This window comes from Meles meles, chromosome 13 (assembly GCF_922984935.1).
Source record: "Meles meles chromosome 13, mMelMel3.1 paternal haplotype, whole genome shotgun sequence".
Classification (NCBI taxonomy): domain Eukaryota; kingdom Metazoa; phylum Chordata; class Mammalia; order Carnivora; family Mustelidae; genus Meles; species Meles meles.
In genome coordinates, this window is record NC_060078.1 from 6,686,893 (window position 1) to 6,709,758 (window position 22,866).

Consider the following 22,866-nt stretch of genomic DNA (forward strand, 5'->3'; position numbering starts at 1 on the left):
CCCCGTGTCTGCCTTCTTTGCTGCACGGCCCACCTGGCTATAATTAGTCTATGTCTGAAGACTGGGGGGAGCTCCGTCGCCCACGGTGTTGTGTCTTCAGTAGCGACCAGTAGACTAAAATCTGACCTCGGAAACCCCAAGCCTTCGCAAGGCGTCCGTGATCGGGCTGACTCTGGCGAGGTCCCTCGAGACTTGAGTGTGGCAGGAGTAGTTTTTTCATGTATGAGTTTTGACAGATTTCATACTTGATTTTGCCTTAAGTTTTGTCTGTTGTTTGTCCTGTCTTCCGTGTGAGGGCTATCCAAGGCTTTTAAAAAAACAGAATCGTGGTTTTTATGGGAAGAGTTACATTTCGGTTGCCAAATAACCATTTAGATCAGCCCTGTGGCAAACAGGCTGTTAAACTGCTGCTGGCAAAATAAAATCGTATCTTGTTGATGAATGATTTCTCAATGCAAATTTCAAAAACCTGTTTCATTTTTTTTTGGTGACGTTAACTATACGTTTCTAGGTTAGGGCCCTTTAATGGACTGTAAATTGATAGCTTCATAAATGGGGGTACAAATCACCAATTTCCATGTAATTTCAAGTCTGGAGTGAGACCAGGGCTTCCAGTCTAGAAGAGTCTGGAATTTGAGGAGGTACTCCCTGCCCAGGGCTATGGTCCGTGGGACCCCTCCCCCAGTCGCCACCCTGCTGGGCTCGGTTGTCCCCGGGCCGGATGCTGGGCAGGGGGCTCCCAAGTCGGGAGGTCCTGGAGATTGAACAGCATAAACCACCTGACTTTCTCATTCTTACAAACCTGGGCTTTAGGCAAATGGCCCTATTTTAAGGCTTTTCCAAACCAACTCCCAGATTTGGAGGCGTCTGTATGGAGATCCTTTGACATTTGAGGAAGGGGTGTGGGGTGAGGTGAGGTTTGGATGTGGGTTTACCGGTGAGAGTGGACACCGTGGCGTGTGCCCCCGAGAGCTGAAGGTTTACCGGATCTGAAGCCAGGGCAGGTTCTAGGATGAGGCTGGTGTGTTGGACCTGGAATGGGTGCTCCCCTCATGGCTCCCTCTTTTCCAGGGCTCCTCTGTGTGTCAAGTGACGGCCATCGGAGTGACCATCATCCTTCTCTACACCTCCCGAGCCTGCTACAACCTGTTCATCTTGTCATTCTCCCAGAGCAAGAATGTCCATTCCTTTGATTACGACTGGTACAATGTCTCAGACCAGGTCAGTGTGCACCGGGGACATGTCCCCCCAACAGCGACCCTGTGCTTCACAGCACCCCATGTGGCAGAGAGAGGCTCCTTGCTTCTGCTGCTGCATTGCTGGGTGACCTTGACTGTCACTTACCTGTGTGGTATCTGCGTCCGCCTCTGTCAGATGGGATCATAGTACCTGGCTTGTCCCAGCTCACATCTTCTGAGACAACTAGCATCTGGGGGTGCACACGCACACTCGCGTGCCCACGTGTGCGTGCACACACACACAGATTTCTGGGGCTCTTGACAAACCGTACTTAAAACATTTTTCAGTGCTTCCTTGTAAATGTAAGATGGTTTTTATTAAAGGGTGAAGTTTGCCTTGGTAAAACCGATCGTATGCAGATTTCAGAAAATACATAAAACTATGGCTTTACTTTTTTTAAGATTTTATTTATTTGTCAGAGAGCGAGCGAGCACAAGCAGCAGCAGTGCAAGAGGCAGAAGCAGACTCTCCACGGAGCAGGGAGCCCAATGCGGGGCTCGATCCCACGACCCTGGGAGCACGACCTGAGCCGAAAGCAGATGCTTAATGACTGACCCATCCAGGCATCCCTAAAACTATGGCTTTTTTAAAATGGAGCATGGAGACAACATTTGAGGAGATTGAGACAAAAATGCCTGGGGGGTCACCCCATGATATTCTCGCCCTTTTAATATACGCTGGAAACTCGTGAGTCGTAAGTTGTAAAGCCGTGAGCAACGGTAGTGACATGTCATCTGGCATTCTTGTTCACAAAAGCCAAAAATAAAAGAAGAATGGGAATGAGGTCGCATCCTCTCGTTTCAGAAATATCGATTCTTCGTCTCTGTTGTGCAGGACAGAGCGCTGGGGGTACAAATGTACACAGACGTCCTCCCCGCCCCACAGCAGGAGTTTATGTGCCCTGAGGAAAACAGACACACGATAAGCCATTACAACACGCAGAACTTCTGCTTTATAATAGGGCTCTACTGGACTGAATTACAGAACGCTCCTTAACTGTCCCTGGAAAAACACCGAATGCTCCACTCTATCAAACACACGTCTCCGGTCCCAGCGGTGCTCCCTCCCTGAGCTGGAGTCACACTCTAGAAGAAGACATTACGTAACCCTGAGAAGCAGTGGAGGCCAAGATGAAATTCAGAAGGGGCACGGGGAAGGGGCTAGAATTCGGAAGGGTTCAGACCACCACTGCCCAGACCAATCCCACCTGTATGGGATGGGAGAGATTTGGGCAAGGCACTGCCAAAGGTGTGCCCTGTTTGGAGAAAATCAAGTACATAAAAACTGAATCTTGGGACAATAAAGGAGAGACTTACTCAGAAGACCTGAAGGATTTCATTGTAGTGAAATGTCCGTCGTGGCTACTGTCGGAACAACTTCCGGGCGGACGGCAGCAGCCTGGCACTCAGCACCGTCCCCTTGCTGAGCAGCTGTCACCGCTGTCTGTCTCGAGAATGTGCTCGTCCTCCCAAACCACAACCTCATACCCATTAAACACTAAACCATAAACACTAGGTTTTAACAAAATAATTATTTCAGTGTTTCTTTCCAGTAAGGGCTTATAATGGTAACAAACTTAAAATAACACAATTTTTAAAATTCTGTTGTTTTTAGGGGGAATGTTTATTTATGAATATCTAGACCTGTGTATTGCAACCAAAATAATGAAGGAGCAAACCTAACAGCTGGCCCCAAGCTACACGTTATCCACGTAGAATGGGAGGGGCCAGCGTGCTACCCAGCTGAGTTAGAGAAGGGAAGTGAGATGCAGAGATGGGGAGACGGCTTCCTGGAGGGGCCTGATCCGCTCGGGCTACTGCCCCCAAACACGATGCACTGGAAGAAGGCAGAAGGGTTCTGTTTAGGTGATCGGCTTTTCGTGGCTTGGTTTTGGTGCACTTTGTCTGAAATGCTGCGCTTTGTGGGAGAGCTGCCCAGATGCGACCCTGCGCACTCATCCTGGGCCCTGCAGACGGGGGACAGACTACACACCAGGCCCGTTTGGCCATCCCACTGGTCCAGACAAACATCCTGGACTCGAAACAGTCTTTTCCCAGGTGATCTCCCCTGCAACCAGCTGTAAAGGATAAAGAATAGGATATGAGGAACAGGAAGAGAAATTTAAAAATTGATGGGTTTATCCCAGGGATGAGACAGAGGGCGATGGTTATAAGCTGTCCTCAAAGATATGGGAGGGAGGGCGCCTGGGTGGCTCGCTGGTTAAGCAGCTACCTTCAGCTCAGGTCATGATCCCGGAGTCCTAGGATCGAATCCTGTATTGGGCTCCCAGCTCCGTGGAGAATCTGCTTCTCCCTCTGACCTTCTCCCCTCTCGTGCTCTCTCTCACACACTCTCTCTCTCTCTCAAATAAATAAATACATAAATAAAATCTTTGAAAAAAATGTGGGAGGGAGTGACCTAACATCTCCCTATTTGATTGTTGAAGGAAAGAGAACTTATGTTTGAGAGACTTAGCTTGGATGTGAGGAGGTTTTGGAGGGTGAAGTAATAACCCTCAGAGATTGGCAGTTCCCCATGTTTGACTGTTTTGAAGATAAAAATTCTATGCCCCATGTGGTTGGAATGACTCCCCACCTGGGCTCCTGACCATGAGTATCACCTGATTTCCACATGCACGTTGCAGGGGGAAGGAATGGCACCGATTAGAGTTAGCCTTTGTTCACGTTAGCAAGAACCAGAGCAAAACCTGTGTGCTGACTCCGCACCTCCCCTCGCTTCTCACCAGGCGGATCTGAAGAACCAGCTGGGGGACGCTGGATACGTGGTGTTCGGGGTGGTCCTCTTCGTGTGGGAGCTCTTACCCACCACCTTAGTCGTTTACTTCTTCCGAGTCAGAAACCCTGCGAAGGACCTTGTAAGTAAACCATCTTCTAGTTGTGGAAACTGTCTCCTGCTTCTCATCACAATGCATGACAGTGGGGCTTGACCTTAGATTTTCAGGAGCACGCCTCTTTCGTCCTGTTGTGATGTAAAAAGTTCCCTTGTCTGCCTGAGACAGTCTTCTCCCTTAACTCTTATTTATTTATTTGTTTGTTTTTATTTTTATTTATTTTTTTAATTTATTTTTTTAACTTCAGTGTTCCAGAATTCATTGTTTGTGCATCACACCCAGTGCTCCATGCAGTACGTGCCCTCCTTTATACCCACCACCTGGCTCCCCCAACCTCCACCCCCAGCCCCTCAAAACCCTCAGATTGTTTTTCAGAGTCCACAGTCTCTCGTGGTTCGTCTCCCCCACCAATTTCCCCCAACTCCCTTCCCCTCTCCATCTCCCCATGTCCTCCGTGTTATTCCTTATGCTCCAAAGATAAGCGAAACCATATGATAATTGACTCTCTCTGCTTGACTTATTTCACTCAGCATAATCTCTTCCAGTCCCGTTCATGTTGATGCAAAAGTTGGGTATTCATCCTTTCTGATGGAGGCATAATACTCCATTGTATATATGGACCACATCTTCCTTATCCATTTGTCCGTTGAAGGGCATCTTGGTTCTTAGCACAGTTTGGTGACTATAGCCATTGCTCCTATGAACATTGGGGTTACAGGTGGCCCTTCTTTTCACTACATCTATATCTTTGGGGTAAATACCCAGTAGTGCAATTGTGGGGTCATAGGGAAGCTCTCTTTTTAATTTTTTGAGGAATCTCCACAGTTTTCCAAAGTGGCTGCACCAACTTGCATTCCCACCAACAGTGTAAGAGGGTTCCCCTTTTTCCACATCCTCTCCAGCACAAGTTGTTTACTGTCCTGTGAATTTTGGCCATTCTAACTGGTGTAAGGTGGTATCTCAATGTGGTTTTGATTTGAATCTCCCCGATGGCTGACGATGATGAACATTTTTTCATGTGTCTGATAGCCATTTGTATGTCTTCATCAGAGAAGTGTCTGTTCATGTCTTCTGCCCATTTTTTGACATGATTATCTGTTTTTTGGATGTTGAGTTTGAGGAGCTCTTTATATATCTTGGATATCAGCCCTTTGTACTGTCATTTGTGAATATCTTCTTCCATTCCGTGGGTTGCCTCTTTGTTTTGTTGACTGTTTCCTTTGCTGTGCAGAAGCTTTTGATCTTGATGAAGTCCCAAAAATTCATTTTGCTTTTGTTTCCTTTGCCTTTGGAGACATATCTTGAAAGAAGTTGCTATGGCTGATGTCGAAGAGGTTACTGCCTGTGTTCTCCTCTATGATTCTGATGGATTCCTGTCTCACGTTGAGGTCTTTTATCCATTTTGAGTTTATCCTTGTGTGTGGTGTAAGAGAATGGTCGAGTTTCATTCTTCTACATATAGCTGTCCAATTTTCTCAGCACCATTTATTGAATAGACTGTCTTTTTTCCACTGCATATTTATCTATTTTTATTTTTTTTCCCCTTAACTCTTTTTGAAGGAAATTCATTTTTTTCAGCTTTGTTTTTTGAAAAGAAGTGAAAGTTGCCTCTCAAGGCCTGAAGATAGTGACTTATTTTCCTAGTGAAACAAATCTCACTGGTATCTGAGCCTTGATTTGGGTGAACCAAATATATAAACTTTTATTTTCGGAAAGGGAAATAGAAAATGGTACTTGAGTTCTTCAGCCCCATGTTATGCTGGACAGTGAGTTGGGAAGTCGGTGACAGGGAAATAAAAACATCATGAGGGTTGCTAACCCCACTCCCCTGGTTCGGTCCCATTTCTGCTGGGCCAGCTTTGCATAAGTGTCTTTCTCAGGACATGACAGAAAATGCACAGCTTGCGAGAGTGAGGAAACTCCTGGGCACTTGTGCTCCATGAATTATTCTAGCCACACTAACAAGGGGTAGTATTTTGAGTCGCTGATCTGTGAAGCCCCCACAAAAGTATAGAGAATGGCTTTTGGCCAATGCGAGCCAAGTGTGGGCGGACAGCAAGGAAAGCAGGTACAATCACCAACCAGTTGTGTTCTACCCTGTTTCTTTTTCTTTCTTTTTAAAGATTTATATATTTGAGAGGGAGAATGCTAGAGGCAGCGAGGGGCAGATGGAGAGAGAGAGAACCCCAAGCAGATGCCCCACTGAGTGCGGAGCCCAACGTGGGGCCCGATCCCATGCCCTGAGATTATGACCTGATCCCAAACCAGGAGTTGGCTGCTGAACTGACAGAGCCACTCAAGCACCCTGACCCTGGTTTTTCCTTTCTTTTCTCTTATTCATCTCTGGATAGTCACCAGTGAGCCAGAAACGGGTAGGGGGGAGCTTGCCTGGCCTGGGGTGTGTGGGTCAGCCCAGCCTGAATGCGGCCTCTGCAGAGAAGGCAGTGGGTAGCGTTTTCTAGACCGTGGGATCCGCTTCCTCCACTTCCATTATTTGTAGCTGCAGGACCCTGGCCGTGCACTTCTTCTGACCTTCACTTGCCGTGGAAACAGCTGGAGGCATCTGTAGAGTCAGATCCTAAATGCCGGAGGCTCCCTGACGCAGAAATGGGACAGGTGGGCCCCAGATTCTAGGCTGAGAGACCAGGTGCCTTATTTTCCTTCCTTCTCCGAAGTTTTCTGGGCACCTTGCGGGACCAGGGGATTGTGAGGGGTCGCTGAAGCTGACTCCGGGAGCTTGTGGAGGCTTCCGCCGGCCTCTGTGTGTACCTTTTTATCAGCTCGTGTCTCGGAGGCTTCAGAACTGGGCTCCCAAAACCCAGAGTAGATGTCCAGATTTAACAAGAGGAAGGCTAATGTGATAGTGTTCACATTCTTCTACTAAATGAACACAGAATAATGTCTGCTGTGTACTCGCAGATGTCATTATCCAGGGGCACCGGTCTTCCTTAACACGCTCCATGTAGATGCGGTTACTTGGTTATTGGGCTTGAATAGAGTTCAAGGTGTTCAGAGTATTTTCTAGAGCCATAGTTCTTGAACATGGTGGTCTCAGGGCACTTTACACAGATTAATTTTTTTTTTAAGATTTTATTTGTTTATTTGACAGAGAGCATGAGCAGGGGGAGCGGCAGGCAGAGGGAAGGCTCCCCGCTGAGCAGGGAGATTTATGCCGGGCTGGATCCCAGGACCCTGGATCATGACCTGAGCTGAAGGCAGACGCTTCACTGACTGAGCCACCCAGGCGCCCTGTGATTAATTTTTTTACTGAGCTGTAATTGATATACTAGTTTCAGGTGTACAGCGTAGTGAGTGGGTGTCTGTAGCTGTTACACAGCGATCCTAACAAGCCCGGTTGCCATCCTCACGACATGGTTATGATGTTTCTTCTTGGGCTTTCAAGGTCCACTCTAACTACCTTCCGACATGCAGCACACTGTTACTACGTGTGGTCAGCATGCTGTACACGGGTCCCCAGGACTTAGTCATTGTGTAACTGGAAACCTGTACCTTTTGACCCCTTCCACGTGGTTCGCCCACTCCCTACCCCCCACCTCAGGCGACCACCATCTCTTCTCTGTACCCCCGCTGGGGTTTTCTCTGCATGCTCCGAGATTCCACATACACGAGATCATACAGTGTTTATCTTATTCTGACTCATTTCACTCAGCATATTGTCCTCAAGGTTTATTCGTGTTGTTGCAAATGGCAGGATTTGGGAGTTTGTTTGTTTGTTTTTTGGTGGTTGAGTAATCCTCCAGTATAGTTCTTTATCGTTTCATCCACTGACGGACTTTTGGGTCGTTTCTGTCTCTTGGCTCTTGCAAATAATGCTGTGGTGAACATGAGGGTGCAGGTATCCTGTCGGATTAATGTTTTCACTTTCTTCAGAGAAATGCAGAAGTGGAATTGTTGGATCATAGGCTGGGTCTGTCCTTACTTTTCTGCGGACCTTCCACAGTTTCCCGCTGTGGCTGCGCCCATCTACATCCCCACGGGCAGCGAGTCTGAAAGGAAGGGTTCCTTTGCACATCCCAGCCAACACCGGTTATTTCCTGTCTTTTGAGTTCAGCTATTCTGACAGGCGTGAGATGATCGCTCACTGTGGTTTTGATTCGTATTTCCCTGATGGTGAGCGACGTCGAGCACCTTTTCATGTACCTGTTGGCCGTCTGTAGGTCTTTGGGAAAATGTCTGTTCGGGTACTTTGCCTGTTTTTTAATTGGATTATATTTGCTGTCGAGTTGTAGGAGTTCTTCATATGTTTTGGGTATTGACCCTTTACCAGATACATGATTTGCAAACATCTCCTAGTCAGTCAGTTACCTTTTCATTTTGTTTATGGTTTCCTTTGCTGTGTGGAAGCTTTTTCATTTGATGTGGCTTTACGTGTTTATTTTTGCTTTTGTTGCCTTTACTTTGGGTGTCAAATCCAAACCATCATCCCCAGTACGGACGTCAGGGAGCTTACCACCTGTGTTTTCGTTTAGGGGTTTTATGGTTTCAGTTCTTACATTCAAGTGTTTAATCCCTGTTGAGTTAATTTTTGTGTGTGGTAAAAGAAGACAGTGGTCCAGTTTCATTCTTTTCCATGTGGCTGTCCAGTTTTCCCAACACTCTTTATTGAAAGAACTGTCATTTTCCCCATTATATAGTCATGGCTGCTTTGTTGTAAAGCACTTGACCATGGAAGTGTGGATTTCTTTGTGGGCACTCTGTTCTTCCGTTGATATGTGTGTCTGTTTTTATGCCAGTATCATACTGTTTGGATGACTGTAGCTTCGCAATATTGTTCGAAACCAGGGAGCATGATGCCTCCAGCTGTGTGCTTCTTTTCCAAGATTCTCTGACTCTTCAGGGTTGTACTGATAAATCATTGAGGACCTGCAGAAGCTCTTGTTTGGAGAGGGGTGTGCGTGCGTGTGTGTGTGTGCATGCGTGTGTGCGTGTAAAATTAAAAAAATTAATTCTCTATAAAAAGTAAACCCATTATTATGTTACCATAAAAATTTTTTCTGAAAAAGAACATTTTCCAAAACAAAGTAGGGGAGTAGCATTGTTGTAAAATTCTCAGATTTTTTTCGTATCTGATTTAATAGAAGACAGCTGGGTTCTGTCTGCTTCTGCATTCAGTCTGTTGTGATACATTGTTTTGGTGGAGTATGTGAGGAAAATCCAGCCTTACAGAAATACATATTTGCAATAAAGTGGGGTAATTTAAAACCCTTTAACATACTTGTGGATATTTTTCTTTGAAGTGCATCAAAGGCGAACGAGTTGTGGTTTCGTAACAGTCAGTTGCAGTGCGGAATCTAAAACCATAGCAGTAAACTCCTCAGACTGTGTGAAACACTAACATCCCTCAGTTTATCTTGCATTTGGAATGGATCTTTTACGCACACATGGCCTTTTATATTGGTCACTTGGAAAATACTGGCGTACTGAGTTACGCAGATCTTTCAGACATTAAAATTCACTCATTAAATATCACCACTGAACATTTCAGGAGAATCTTTGAAGTCCTGGGATGCCCTCCGGCTCGTGGTGGGGGATACCAGTTTTCCAAAGCTTTTTCATTTTTGCTGAAAAGCTCATATTTGATCAATGATAAATACTGTCCACCCATCTGACAGTTCACTTCAGATACTTTCGAGACAGGGTCTGCCAGACATTCATGTCTGAAAAAGCCTGGTTTGTAAGAGTTGTGAAGTGGCATGAAGAAAGTGGCTACGACCCCAACAGCTGCGTGAGGTCTTTCTCTGAAAACAGCTTCCGCACGGTAGGTGTGCTCTGTGCGTACTTCCCGTGTTATCACGTAACCTGTTAAAAACACAGGCTCGGGGGGCGCCTGGGTGGCTCAGTGGGTTAAGCTGCTGCCTTCGGCTCAGGTCATGATCTCAGGATCCTGGGATCGAGTCCCGCATCGGGCTCTCTGCTCAGCAGAGAGCCTGCTTCCCTCTCTCTCTCTTCCTGCTTCTGTCTACTTGTGATTTCTCTCTGTCGAATAAATAAATAAAATCTTTAAAAAAAAAAAAAAAAAAAAAAAAAAAACACAGGCTCGGGGACTGAGACTTAATATAACTAACAATGTTTAGGGCTTTGTTACAGCTGTTTTGTTTTTTTTTTAAGATTTATTTATTTTTGAGAGAGCATATGCAGGCAGGTGGTGGGCAGGAGCAGAGAGGGAGGGAGCGAGAGTCTAAGCGGATTCCCCGAGTGTGGAGCCCTGTGCGGGGCTCGATCTCATGACCCTGAGGTTACGACCTTAGTTGAAACCAAGTCAGACGCTTAACTGACGGCGCCAGCCAGGAGTTCTTGAGGAAAATGGCCTCTAACTGATGGTGTAGCCGTGGGGAATCCAGGGTCGGCGGGGGTGGTTGGCGCCACCATTGCAGAACAAACGGAGCGGCAGGCTTTTGTGCACCATCCATGCTGGTGTTGAGACCGTGGAAAGGGCAAGTCACGTCTTAACCTGCAAATCACAAAAATAGTTACAGCCTTGCAGGTGCCAGAACAGATCTCAGGGACACACTGAGGCTAAGCCCCCATGGACAGCAGCTTAGTCGTGAATTAAAATGATTCTCTATGCCCTGAACAATGTTTTCTCCTGATTTACCACAAGGAAGTAACTTCAGTAGGAGGGAGGCATCATCCTAAATAGAAAACCTTTTTCCCTTTTCTAATCAGGAAGGAACGCTCATTAGCAGGGAACGTGGGTGTCAGATTGAGCTCGGGGTGTTCGTGAAATCTCCTTAGGCGAGGCTCCCAGAGGGAAGGGCATCTGGTCACGTAGAGTTTGGTCGAGTGAGCCAGGCACGGTGGAGGGCTTCCGTGTGCCAGGCATGATGCGGAATGGCACTTTGATATATTCCGTGTTCTAATGCTCACACTCAGCCTCTGAGCTGCAAACTGTTATCACACTCAGATGAGGAAACGGGTTCCAGATCATGGGACTTGTCAGAGACAGAGCTGGGATCGCACCGCCATCAGCCTGGCTCCGGAGTCCATAAAGATAATTACTGGGCTGTGCTGTGGCTTTCCTTGGCGTAAGGTCTGGAGAAACTAAGTTGCTGCCGTGTGTGACTCGGCAACAGTCTTACCGCTGTCTGTAATTCCTGTAATTGCTTGGAGGAAACAGTCTAATATTCCTCTGCGTGGGTGGGTGGGGGGATTTATAACCCAACTCCTGTTCCTGGGCTTTAAAAGAGCCCGTTGCAGGGGGGGACGTTCTTCCACTGTGATCGACCGTCTGGATGCGCAGTGCAGTTGGTGTGAACATGCCTCTCCCCTCGGCGGCCGAGCCCAGTGTGACCCCGTTCAGAGTGCGGCTCTGTGCCATCCACATCAGAGTCCCGGGGCCCTTGGGGTCAGGGCAGATGCCAAGGTCGGAATCTCCGGGGCCAGTTCTGGGAATCCACATTTTAAATACGAAGAATCCCCAGTGATTTGAGTGCGCTGTGAGGTTTGAGAACCTCCCTGGTTTTGTTGTTCTTGCTTAAACAGCTTCACTGGGATAGAATTCCCGTCCCGTACACTCCCCCATGGCCTGTGTGCAGCTCAGTGGCTTGGGGTGTTTTCAGATATGCACGGGCTTCACTGTAGTTTTGCGAACATTTTTATCACCTCAAAAGGAAACCTGTACCCATTAGCTGTCACTCCCCTCCCTAGCCCCAGGCAACTGCTTGTCTGTCTGTGGATTTCCCTGCTGGAATTCCACGGGCATGGGCCGTGCGCTGTGTGGCTTCCTGTGACTGCCTCCTTGTGCAGGGTTCATGTATTCGTACCTTATTCCTCTTCACGCCTAAATAATACTTTGTCGAACGGCGGTTCACACCGTGTTTCCAGTTCTCTGCTCCTAGGAGCAGCGCTGGTCTAGACATCCATGTGTAGGTTTCTGTGTGCACATGTCTTCCGAGGCACCTGGGGGACTCAGCTGAGCATCGGACTCTGGATTTAGGCTCAGGTCATGGTCTCAGGGTCCCAGGGTCGAGCCCCGCCTCAGGCTCCCTGCTCAGTGTGGCGTCTGTTGGAGTTTCTCTCTCCCTCATGTTGCCCCTCCCCCCACAGGCACACTTTCTCTCTCTCACTGTCTCTCAGATAAATCAAGCGTAAAAAAAGTATTTTTCTTAGGTATATATCTAGGAGTGCAGTTGCTAGGTCATATGGTAACTCTATGTTGAAATTTTTTTTTTAATTCTAGTGTGGTTATCATGCAGTGTTGTATTAGTTTCAGGTGGGCGGTAGTGACTTGTCCTTCCACACACCCCTCACGGCTCATCAGGACAAGTGGCTCCCAGTTCTCCTCACGAAGCTCCCATCCCCCCCAGCCTCACCTCTGGTGACCCTTTGTTTGTTCCCTGTAGTTAAGAGTCTGTTTTTTGGGTTGTCATTCTTTTTTTTTCTTCTTTTGCTCATTTGTTTTGTTTCTTGAATTCTATACAAGTGAAATCACGTGGTATTTATCTTTCTTGGACTTATTTTGCTTAGGATTATACTCTCTAGCTCCATCCATGTGGGTGCACATGGCAAAATTTCACTCTTTTGATGGCTGAGGAATGTTCCACTGCATACGTACACACGTTGTCCTTATCCGCTCATCCGTTAGTGGACACCTGGCTGCTCGCATGGTTTGGCTATTGTAGATAATGTTGCTATGAACATAGGGGTGCAGGTATCCCTTCAAATACTGTTTCTGTATTATTTTGGTAAATACCCAGTAGTGAAATTACTGGATTTGTGGAGTAGTTCTGTTCTTAATTTTTTGAGGAACCTCCACACTGTTTTCCACAGTGGCTGCACCAGCAGTATAGGAGGGTTCCTCTTTCTCCACATCCTCGCCAGCATCTGTTGTTTCTTGTGTTGTTGGTTTTGGACATTCCGACAGGTGTGAGGTGATCGCTCATCGTGGTTGCGATCTGCATTTCTCTGAGCATAAGTGATGTTGAGTATCTTCTCACGCATCTGTTGGCCATTTGTGTCTTTTTTGGAGAAATGGCCGTTCATGTCTTCTGTCCATTTTTTTTTAATTTATTTTCAGCATAACAGTATTCATTGTTTTTGCACCTCACCCAGTGCTCCATGCAATACGTGCCCTCCCTATTACCCACCACCTGGTTCCCCATCCTCCCACCCCCGCCCCTTCAAAACCCTCAGGTTGTTTTTCAGAGTCCATAGTCTCTCATGGTTCATCTCCCCTTCCAGTTTCCCTCAACTCCCTTCTCCTCTCCATCTCCCCATGTCCTCCATGTTCTTTGTTATGCTCCACAAATAAAAGAGACCATATGATACTTGACTCTCTCTGCTTGACTTATTTCACTCAGCATAATCTCTTCCAGTCCCGTCCATGTTGCTACAAAAGTTGGGTATTCATCCTTTCTGATGGAGGCATAATACTCCATCGTGTATATGGACCACATCTTCCTTATCCATTCATCCGTTGAAGGGCATCTTGGTTCTTTCCACAGTTTGGCAACCGTGGCCATTGGTGCTATAAACATTGGGGTACAGATGGCCCTTCTTTTCACTACATCTGTATCTTTGGGGGAAATACCCAGTAGTGCAATTGCAAGGTCATAGGGAAACTCTATTTTTAATTTCTTCAGGAATCTCCACGCTGTTCTCCAAAGCGGCTGCACCGGCTTTCATTCCCACCAACAGTGTAAGAGGGTTCCCCTTTCTCCACAACCTCTCCAACACACGTTGTTTCCTGTCTTGCTAATTTTGGCCATTCTAACTGGTGTCGGGTGATATCTCAATGTGGTTTTAATTTGAATCTCCCTGATGGCTAGTGATGATGAACATTTTTTCATGTGTCTGATAGCCATTTGTATGTCTTCATTGGAGAAGTGTCTGTTCATATCTTCTGCCCATTTTTTGATATGATTATCTGTTTTGTGTGTGTTGAGTTTGAGGAGTTCTTTATTCTGTCCATTTTTTAATTGGATTATTTGTTTTTTGGGGCATTGAGTTGTATAAATTATTTATATGTTTTAGATGGTAACCCATTATCAGATGTGTCATTTGTGAATACCTTTTCCCAGTCAGTAGGCTGTCTTTCAGTTTTGTTGGTCTCCTTTGCTGTGCAGAAGCTTTCTATTTTGATGAAGTCCCTGTAAGTTTAGTTTTGCTTTTCTTTCCCTTGACAAAGAAGACATGTCTAGAAAAATGTCATCATGCCTGGTGTCAGAGAAATGACTGCCTGTGTTCTCTTAAAGGAGTCTTACAGTTTCATGTCTCATATTTAGGTCTTTAATCCATTTTGAGCTTATCTTGTGTATGGTGTGAGAAAGTGGTTCAGTTTTCTAATACCATTTATTGAAGAGACTTTTTCTCATTGCTTGTTCTTACCTTCTTTGTTGGAGATTAATTGACCATAAAATTGTGGGTTTATTTCTGAATTTTCTGTTATAGTGATCTTTTTTTTTTTTTTTTTTTTTTTGAGAGAGAGAGAAGAGAGGGTGAACACCTGTGAGCGGGGGAGGAGCAGAAAGGGAGGAGAGGAAGGGCAAAGAGTGTAAAGCAGACTCTGGGCAGATGGCAGAGCCTGATGTGGGGTTTGATGCCGCAGCTCTGAGATCTGACCGAGCCGAAACCAGGAATCGGATGCATAACCAACGGAGCCACCCGAGTGCCCCAACATATGTGTATTTTGCGCCAGTCCCATGGGAGTTTTGATGACTACAACTAAGGGAGTTTTGATGACTATAGCTTTGGTATAGAACTTGGAGTCTGGAATTGTGATACCTACAGTTTTTCTTTTCCAAGATTGCGTTGACTGTTTGGGGTCATTGGTGGTTCCACTCAAATTATAGGAGTGTTTGTCCTTTCGGCTACAGACTTTCCCCTTGCAGCACTTTGAGTATGTCACACCACTCCCTTGTGGTCCACAAAGTTTGTGCTAAAAAAAGCAGCTGATAGTGTTATGGGGTTTCCCTTATATGTAATGGTCTTTTTTTCTCTTGCTGCTTTAAAAAAATGGTTAGCAGTATTTTTTGCCATTTTAATTACCATGGGTCATAGTGTGGACCTCCTTGGGTTAATTTGTTTTGAAGGGTCTCTGTGCCTCCCAGATCTGGATCTCGGTTTCTTTCCTCAGAGTGGGAAGGTTTCAGCTATTCTTTCTTCAAATAAATTTTCTGCTCCCTTTTCTCTTCTTCTTCTCCTGGGATCCCTGTAGTGCCTTGGGTACTAGGCCTGATGGAGTCACTGAGCTTCAGAATTTGTTCTCATTTTCTGTATTTGTTCCTCACCCGCTCAGCTTGCTTTCCATTGCTCTGCCTCCAGGTCATTCCTCTAGCCTGCGGCGTGTCACACCAGGTGTGTTTTAAGTTTCATGCGTTCTCGCTGACTGGTTCTTTTTTATCTCTGTGCTAAAGAGTCTCTGTGTCTCGTTGATGTCCTCCCCTCTTTTCTCAAGTCCAATGAGTCTCTTTATGATGTTACTTTAAGTTCCCATTGGTCATACTACTGATAAGTTTCACTTAGGTCTTTTGTCGGGGTTTTGTCCTGTTCTTTCATTTGGGACATAGTCCGCTGCTCATTTTATGTAATTCTTGGTGTCTGTCTCTGTGCAGATAGTCCGCGACCTCTCCAGCTCTTGAAGGTAGTAGGTGGGGTGCACACTTTCAACAAGGTGGCCCTGTCCTCTTACAGAGGGGTGGCGCCCCTGCCGCCAAGCCCGGGCCACTCCACGAAGTGTGCGAGTGGGATGGGTGGTGCCCGCTCTGCACCTGCGCTCTGCCAGGGGTGCCCATGGCCCCGAGGAGACAGGCTGGCCAGGGCCACTCTGCAGGGCATGCACAGGGTGTGCATTTTTAGCAGGGAGCGAGCGTCCTCCAAGGGAGGTGACCCACGGCTGCTGCTGGGACCGAGGCCCTGCAAAACCCTTAGCAGGAACGAGGCGCATTGGCAAGGTTTGCATGGTCTTCTGGGGAGGGGACCCGCTGCACCAGGGCTGAGGCAGGCCCAGCTGCGGAGGAGGGGGCAGGGTGCCACGTAAGCAAGTTACGTACTGAATGCTGGCTCCGTTCAGGCTCTGCATGGGGGAGGGCGGGGCCGTGGTGCCCACCAGCTCCTTTGTTCCCGGAGTCTCCCGGGGAAGTCTGTCCCTCTGGTCCAGGCTCTGAGATCAGTGAGGAACTCACTCTCCTGTCCACCCCAGGCGTCTCTCAAACTGCCCTTCCGAGCTGCTTCTCCGCTCTCCCTCCGGCCTCTCCAGAACGGAGCCTGTTGGTTTTTAAAGTTCCAGGTTGTTGTAGGAACTTGGAGAATTTGGCCCCCTGGTTTGCAGAGACAAATGTTATGGGAATTCGTGCCCTGCAGGCTCCCAGGTGTGAGGATCTGTCTGTCTCCCCTCCCTGCGCACTCCGGTCCGTCCTGGCTGCAGGTGGCCTTGGCCCTTAAGCTCCCAGCCACGTGTCCACTCTCCCTACGCTCCCACACGTGTCCTCTTCTCTCCATGGCGTTGTGGTCTTCGGGTCGTTTTCTGGGCTATTTAGGTAGACGCGTTATCCTTGTGTCCTTGCACTGAGGTGTGCGTCGGGCCCTTCTCTGCATCTACCTGGAAGTCAGGGCTGCACTTTTTAAAAAAAAAACCTGCCAGACTGTTTCCCACAGTGGGCGTGCCGGGTGCCGTCTGCTCCTGCTGGGCCGGCGGAGGCTTCTAGGTCCCCCTCCTCTTCCCCTGCACTTGGTATGGAGGTTTTGATTCTTGATGTCCCGGATGGCTGTGCCTTTCGCCCTGATCGCTCAAGAGGTCAAGCATCTTTTCATGCACTTCTTGGACATTTGTATCTTTATCCAGATCTTTTGCCCATTTTTAAATTGAGTTGTCTTTGTATTGTTTTAAGTGTTCTTTATGTTATGTATTTTAGATCTAAGTCCCTTGTCAGATAGGATTCTGCAAATATTTTTTCCCCTTCTTGTGGCGGTTTTTTCACTCTCTGAATGGAGTCTTTGGAAGTTTTTAATTTTGGTAAATTTTATGTTCGTTGTTCATGCTTTTGGTGTCTATTAAGAATCCTGGGACATGATTTGTCCCTATATTTTTCTTCCCAGAATTTTATAGTTTTTACTCTTACATTTAGGTTTTTGATCATTTTGAGTTACTTTTTGTATAGGTGTAATGAGGTTAGGATCCAACTTCTTTCTTTTACGTAGACATTCTTGAACTGCTGCAAATCATAAATTTTCAGGCATCCGACCTTATCTAGGTTTATTTTGTTTCCTGTATTTGGCTAGATTAGTCTTAGAAAAGGAGGAGTTTCTGTATCGATACTCATGGTATAGCGAGCAACCTTGTTTCCTACCCTTGTTTAACTTTAAAATAGACCACTGATGATAGGTCCAAGGTCCTCAAACAAATTCTGGATTTTATGCCAGCTTTGATTTGCCTTATAAGACAGTTCTGATCTTCTTCTTACTTGAAACCATTTGAAATTTTTTGAATGGTGAACTCAGCTTGAGGACAGAAATGGGGGAAATGATTATAGAAGCAGGAAATGGAAACCTACTTGATCATTATGATGATTTCATTATTTTAGCTTGTAAATATCTACATTACTATATGGTTTTATAGCTAATTTGGGACTATCTAATTTGGTTAATTTGGGCATGGCCTCTTGTTTCAGTAAGGGATTAAAACAATGGTAATTCATGGCTGCACACGGAACTCTGAAAGAAGACTTTGCCCATCCTGAGAAAAGGAAAAGATAACACCTCTTAAATATAAATGCAACCGAAGCGAGCACCATAGTGGAACAGGTCCATCCTGTCCATCCTCCTTTGAGATGAGAACAACACTGCAGTCTCCTGCAAGAGAGATCTTGTTTATGTTTGTCTCGAGCACACTGAACACTTAATTGTCTTTCTAGAGCAACCCTGGAATGGTCCCCAGCCACGGATTCAGTCCCAGATCTTACTTCTTTGACAACCCTCGAAGATACGATAGTGATGATGACCTTGCCTGGAACATTGCCCCTCAGGGACCTCAGGGAAGGTAAGGCCCTGGCTGGTGGTAGAGAGGCACGGGGAGGAGGCCGAGCCCGGCACCCATGGAATCGATTCAGTCCAAGAGAAAACCCCTGGAGTCGGGAGGTGGGGGTGAGGCACAGGACATGGAGGGGAAGCCCCGGAGAACGAGACAAAGTGTCGCCAGAGTAGCGCCCCACTCCCAGGATTCTGCTTCCATAGGTGTGTGGCGGACAGGCGGGGTGGGAGCTACTGGGGTTCCCCGCCCTCTCCGGTGACACTTCAGCCACCCTCCATGGCCCAATGGTCATTATGTCCCCTCCTCCTGCCTGTGAAGCTGGGCCTTTAGGGTGGGCAGAGTGGACAGAAGCAACAAGGGCTGACCCGGGGCTCCCTGAACCCCCTCCTCTCTCAGCTTGTGCTCGCAGGCTCTGGCGCAGTTCCTGGGCAAGGGAGGCTTCCGGCTGTGTTTCTTGGAAGTGAAAGCTTATTGTTGGTCATCCTTTGTACCTTTAAAAGCAATCATTAACATTTTAATATAAACTACCCCCCTCCAGGTGGAATGATACAAGAGAAGATATCTGGCTTTTCTGCTCCTTATTACAAACAGTAAATGTCCTTGGAAAACTTTAAAAGGGCTCTGAAAAGAGCCCTTGTTTGGGGACCAAGAACAGAGAAGTTGGGAGGGTATCCTGCTTTCTCAGTGGACGGGGGAGCAGGGAACAAGAAAGAATGTAAGGTGGTGCTTGGGGAAGAGAAAATGCAGCCCTGCACGGACCAAGCCGGCAGAGGTGCAGAACACAGAGGTCTGGAAGCAGGCCAGTATACAAGGACTCCTGAGGTCCAGAGCTGTTCGAACCCTCACCCCAGCACTGCTCTTCCCCAGTTACCCCACTGCACGTCCTTCTGGGGCCCGCGGGAGCAGCCCTAGCCCCCCATCTGCCCAAGGCAGCCTAGAGCTGAGTGCCCTCGCTCCTGAGGTAGAAGACCAGCCCCTTCCACTCCCTACAGGAGGAAAATAAGGAGCTGCACATTAGCGATGCTTCCTGTGTATTAAGGTACCGCTCTAAGCACTCCATAGGTATTAGCTCACAGAAGCCCAGCCAGGCAGGTGCTGAGATCGCTGGTATTCTGCAGTTGATAAAGCCGATGCACAGAAGTTACTTTTCCAGACGTACCAGATACGATTTTTTGGCCAAATATTTTGTTACACGTAGTGATTGGTTTATGGTTCTAGTAATACTATGCTTCTGGGCTCTGTGGCGCTCAGTGTTTTTTTGTTTTGTTTTGTTTTGTTTTAGAGTGCGCAAGCCTGAGTGGGGGGGGGGGATCTTAAGCAGGCTCCACACACACAGCCTGACGTAAGGCTTTATCTCACAAGCCTGAGGTCAGGACTTGAGCAGAAATTAAGAGTTAGATGCTTGACGCTTAACCAACTGAGCCGCCCAGGCGCCCTGAATTCACTAAGTAGGTGAACTTGTAGCCACTGCACGTGGGCTTCAAGAAGCCACTTTAAAAACCAGGATTGTCTACAGTTTATACAAAATCCCAGTTCCGTCCAACTAAAATAGAGATGTCATTGATAGAAAGTATAATGTTTCAAGTCACCGAACTATCTCTTTTTTCTTTTTTAAGTTTTGCTCCTGACTACTATGACTGGGGACAACAAACTAACAGCTTCCTGGCACCAGTGGGAACTTTCCAACCAGACCCAGTTTTGGATCCTGACAAACCAAGCCATGGGTAGCATCAGTCAACAATTCTGTGGAAGATTCCTCAAGTGAAGACCTTCAAAGAGATTAACTTCATGACAGCTGAACTTTTATAAGGCACTTTTCCTTAAATAGGACTTGATTTTTGTTACAGGTTTCTAATGGCTCCATAGGACTAAGCAATAATTTAGATTGATAAAATCTTATTTTAGTACTAAAAAGTGAGCCTGGCTGCCTATTTCAGTGGGTATAATTTAAACTTTTTAAAAAACTCTGTACTTTTATAAAGATGTATTTTATATAACTTAAATAATAATGCTAAAATATATACTAGGATTTTTTGAGAATGTTATTGCAATATATGTTTGTAGTTAGCACAGACTTTGATGCATAATTCACTTTAAAAGTCCACAGTACATGGTCTCATGGTTGTTTCAGGCTGTGCAGGTGCTGAGCCAGGTAGACTCAAAACCCAGCTGACATCGAGAAAGCCAGTTTCCACTCCAGTCTTGTTCTACTGTAGCACATTTTCAGCAGACTACAGACAAGGTGTTGGCTCCTTCCTTCAAGTTCTTTAAGGCCCAGACGGTGGTTGTCTCAAAGAATCTAAATTTTGACCAAAATGTGGTACTCCTTTGAGCAGGGCCCTAATGTGTACCCTTCAGCCATAAGTGATCCCTTAGAAGCATGGATAGAGCTGACCCACACTGCTAAGCCTCCTCTGCTGTATTCAGAATCTTTGGCTAGTTTTTCAGCCCAGGGAAACCTAGGCTCTGTTACCTCAGTCCTTCCCAAGACGGCACCTTTCCCAATCACGGGCCATTCATTCCAGTCCAGGAGCGGAGGAGAGGTTCTCCGCTCTCGATCCGGCAGGCTGTATGCAGTCCTCAGTCTTCTGCACTTTCCCACCGTATTTAAAATAACTGCCTGCATTTCTAAAAAGCTCTGAAATCAGGCTACTGGCAATAGCAGCTTTAAAACGGGAGTTGCTCCCTGGGACCCAGGAGCACGATTTCTGTCCCTTGGCCACATGAAGAGACACGTTCCAGACGACGGCTTCAGTGAACTCAGCTGGGACTCCAGCCACGGTGCAAGTCTAAAACCTCCAAGATCTATCCAGGTACCACTGCCTACGATGGGAAACTCTGTCAGGGAGGTTAAATGCTCGGATTTTCTGTAAAACAGAAGGTACTGGAGGAAGGATGGTTACCAGAGAGACATGATCTGCTCTGCCTAGGAAATCTCTCCTCTCGGGACAGGAGGAGGAGGAACAGATGGACGGACAGTTATGCTATGCCTTCAGGATGAAACCCATTGCCAGTATCTCTTATTTCTCATTATGGTCTTCAGAAAGGATTTCTCTCTGGGCATTGATTTCCCAGAGATCAAGTCTACTTCTCTTGATGGTAATTAAAATTGCCATCTCAAGTCGTAAAAAATGGCTTGTGACTGGGTTTTTCATTTGTACAGAATGCCTTTATCCTACGTCATCCAACACAAAAGTGTTCTTGCCTTTCAGTGTGTGGAAGAATTGGGGTCATATGTCACTGAAAACAGTGTCAGAGCAAATTCTAGACGGAAGCAAAATTTGCACTGATTACTTGGGTTGCCTTAAAATATTGTAAGTTGTTATCATTCTAAATAGCTTTAAGAACACCCTACTTGTCATGCTATCTTTGTTACTAATACTTAGGAGAATTTAAACGCAGACCAAGCATAGACTTAAAAACTTTAAATCATGCTTTCAGAAAGTACTTCAATTAGGTCATTCAAGGGTAGGTATATTTAAAAATGCAGTAATAAAATCACTAAAATCATCCAATTATTATACTCATTCTGTATCAACACATTATCCTGTTATTATTAGCAGGAAAGTTGCAATAACCAGCATTAAGTGATAAAAGCCATAATCTATTTTTATGATAAAGCTGCTACTATTTGAACTATTTTTTTATTGGAAAGGATAAAAATGTTCTAAGAGCCTATTTTTCTCTTTCCCTTTTTAAAAAGTTCTGCTAAAACACAAGTATTGTAAACACATCTAGAATATTAATAGGATTGTATTAATCTTTTTCTCATAGTAAATGACCATGTGTACCCTGTGAAACACAGGTATGGGAGGTATGAAAAGGGAAATTAAAATTTCTTCAGTTTCCTAATTGTGTTACGGTGTTAAATAGGTTCACTAACAAAACTTCTCCTTCCTGTGAAATATTAAAGGCTCAAAGAAGGCAAAGAACAGGGATTACTGGTCATAAAACACCGAAAATGTCCTTTTTTAAAGCAACATAATGAAATCAAAACCTTGGTCATTTGAAAGTTAAAAATACATGGGGAAGAGGCAGTGTCACTGGAAATTTTGTACTAGGTCTGATTCAATCTGATTCAACACTGAAGGCTGCATGTGAGTAGTTCTGGGCACCTGCTGGGAATAGGCATAAAAGGGGTCTTCTTCTGCAGGTAATTGTCTGAAAGTGCCAGCTGATTTGTGTGGCTATCTTGCGCCGGCTCTTTGTTTCTACAGTTCACCCATTTAACTGAGCCACTGATGGCCACATCCGGAGTACGTTACACAGGGAGCTGTGGACTGTAAGGAGTGTTTTTGACTCTCACAGTCCACACATCAGGGTTATGCCAGTTCTTTCTTGGATGCTTCAGGTGTGTTGCTAAAACTATGCTGGTTACCATGTCTAGCGGTGTAGATCATCAGGCACATTCACTAGGGTGTCCCCAAATACCCTCTTTTCCCCAAATCCAATAGAACTGCTCTTTAATTCCTTGAACATTTAATTCTTAGGAAGAGGAGAACAAGCATGACTAAATTCCAGAGCATGAAAAGTGCTTAGAGAAAAAGGTTCTCATTTATATTCACATAGTAGATATTACTAGAATTTTTTTTAGAATGAATCTTTTTAATAAAGGTAAACTTACATTAGAATTAAATGGGTCTAAATATTTGGTTTTTTAGCATTTCCAACTGGAGAAACTTTATTAAAGTCTTCACTTCAGAGGACTGTATGATAAAATCTAGGCAAGTGTAGGTCTGATTGAAGACATATCTACTGCGTTTTTCCATTTTTGTCCCAGGGGAGAATT

At 45.9% G+C, this 22,866-nt stretch overlaps 1 protein-coding gene across 1 annotated transcript in view; it reads left to right on the top strand.

Moving 5' to 3' along the window:
* GPR137B (G protein-coupled receptor 137B) overlaps positions 1 to 22,429 on the top strand; it is a 50,703-nt gene extending 28,274 nt beyond the window's left edge. Inside the window, 4 exon segments of the mRNA XM_046027056.1 lie at positions 1,072 to 1,221; positions 3,986 to 4,114; positions 17,962 to 18,086; positions 19,694 to 22,429. Of these exon segments, the coding sequence (XP_045883012.1) occupies positions 1,072 to 1,221; positions 3,986 to 4,114; positions 17,962 to 18,086; positions 19,694 to 19,805 (516 nt within the window). The 3' untranslated portion in view covers positions 19,806 to 22,429.
* Positions 22,430 to 22,866: the final 437 nt, after the last annotated feature.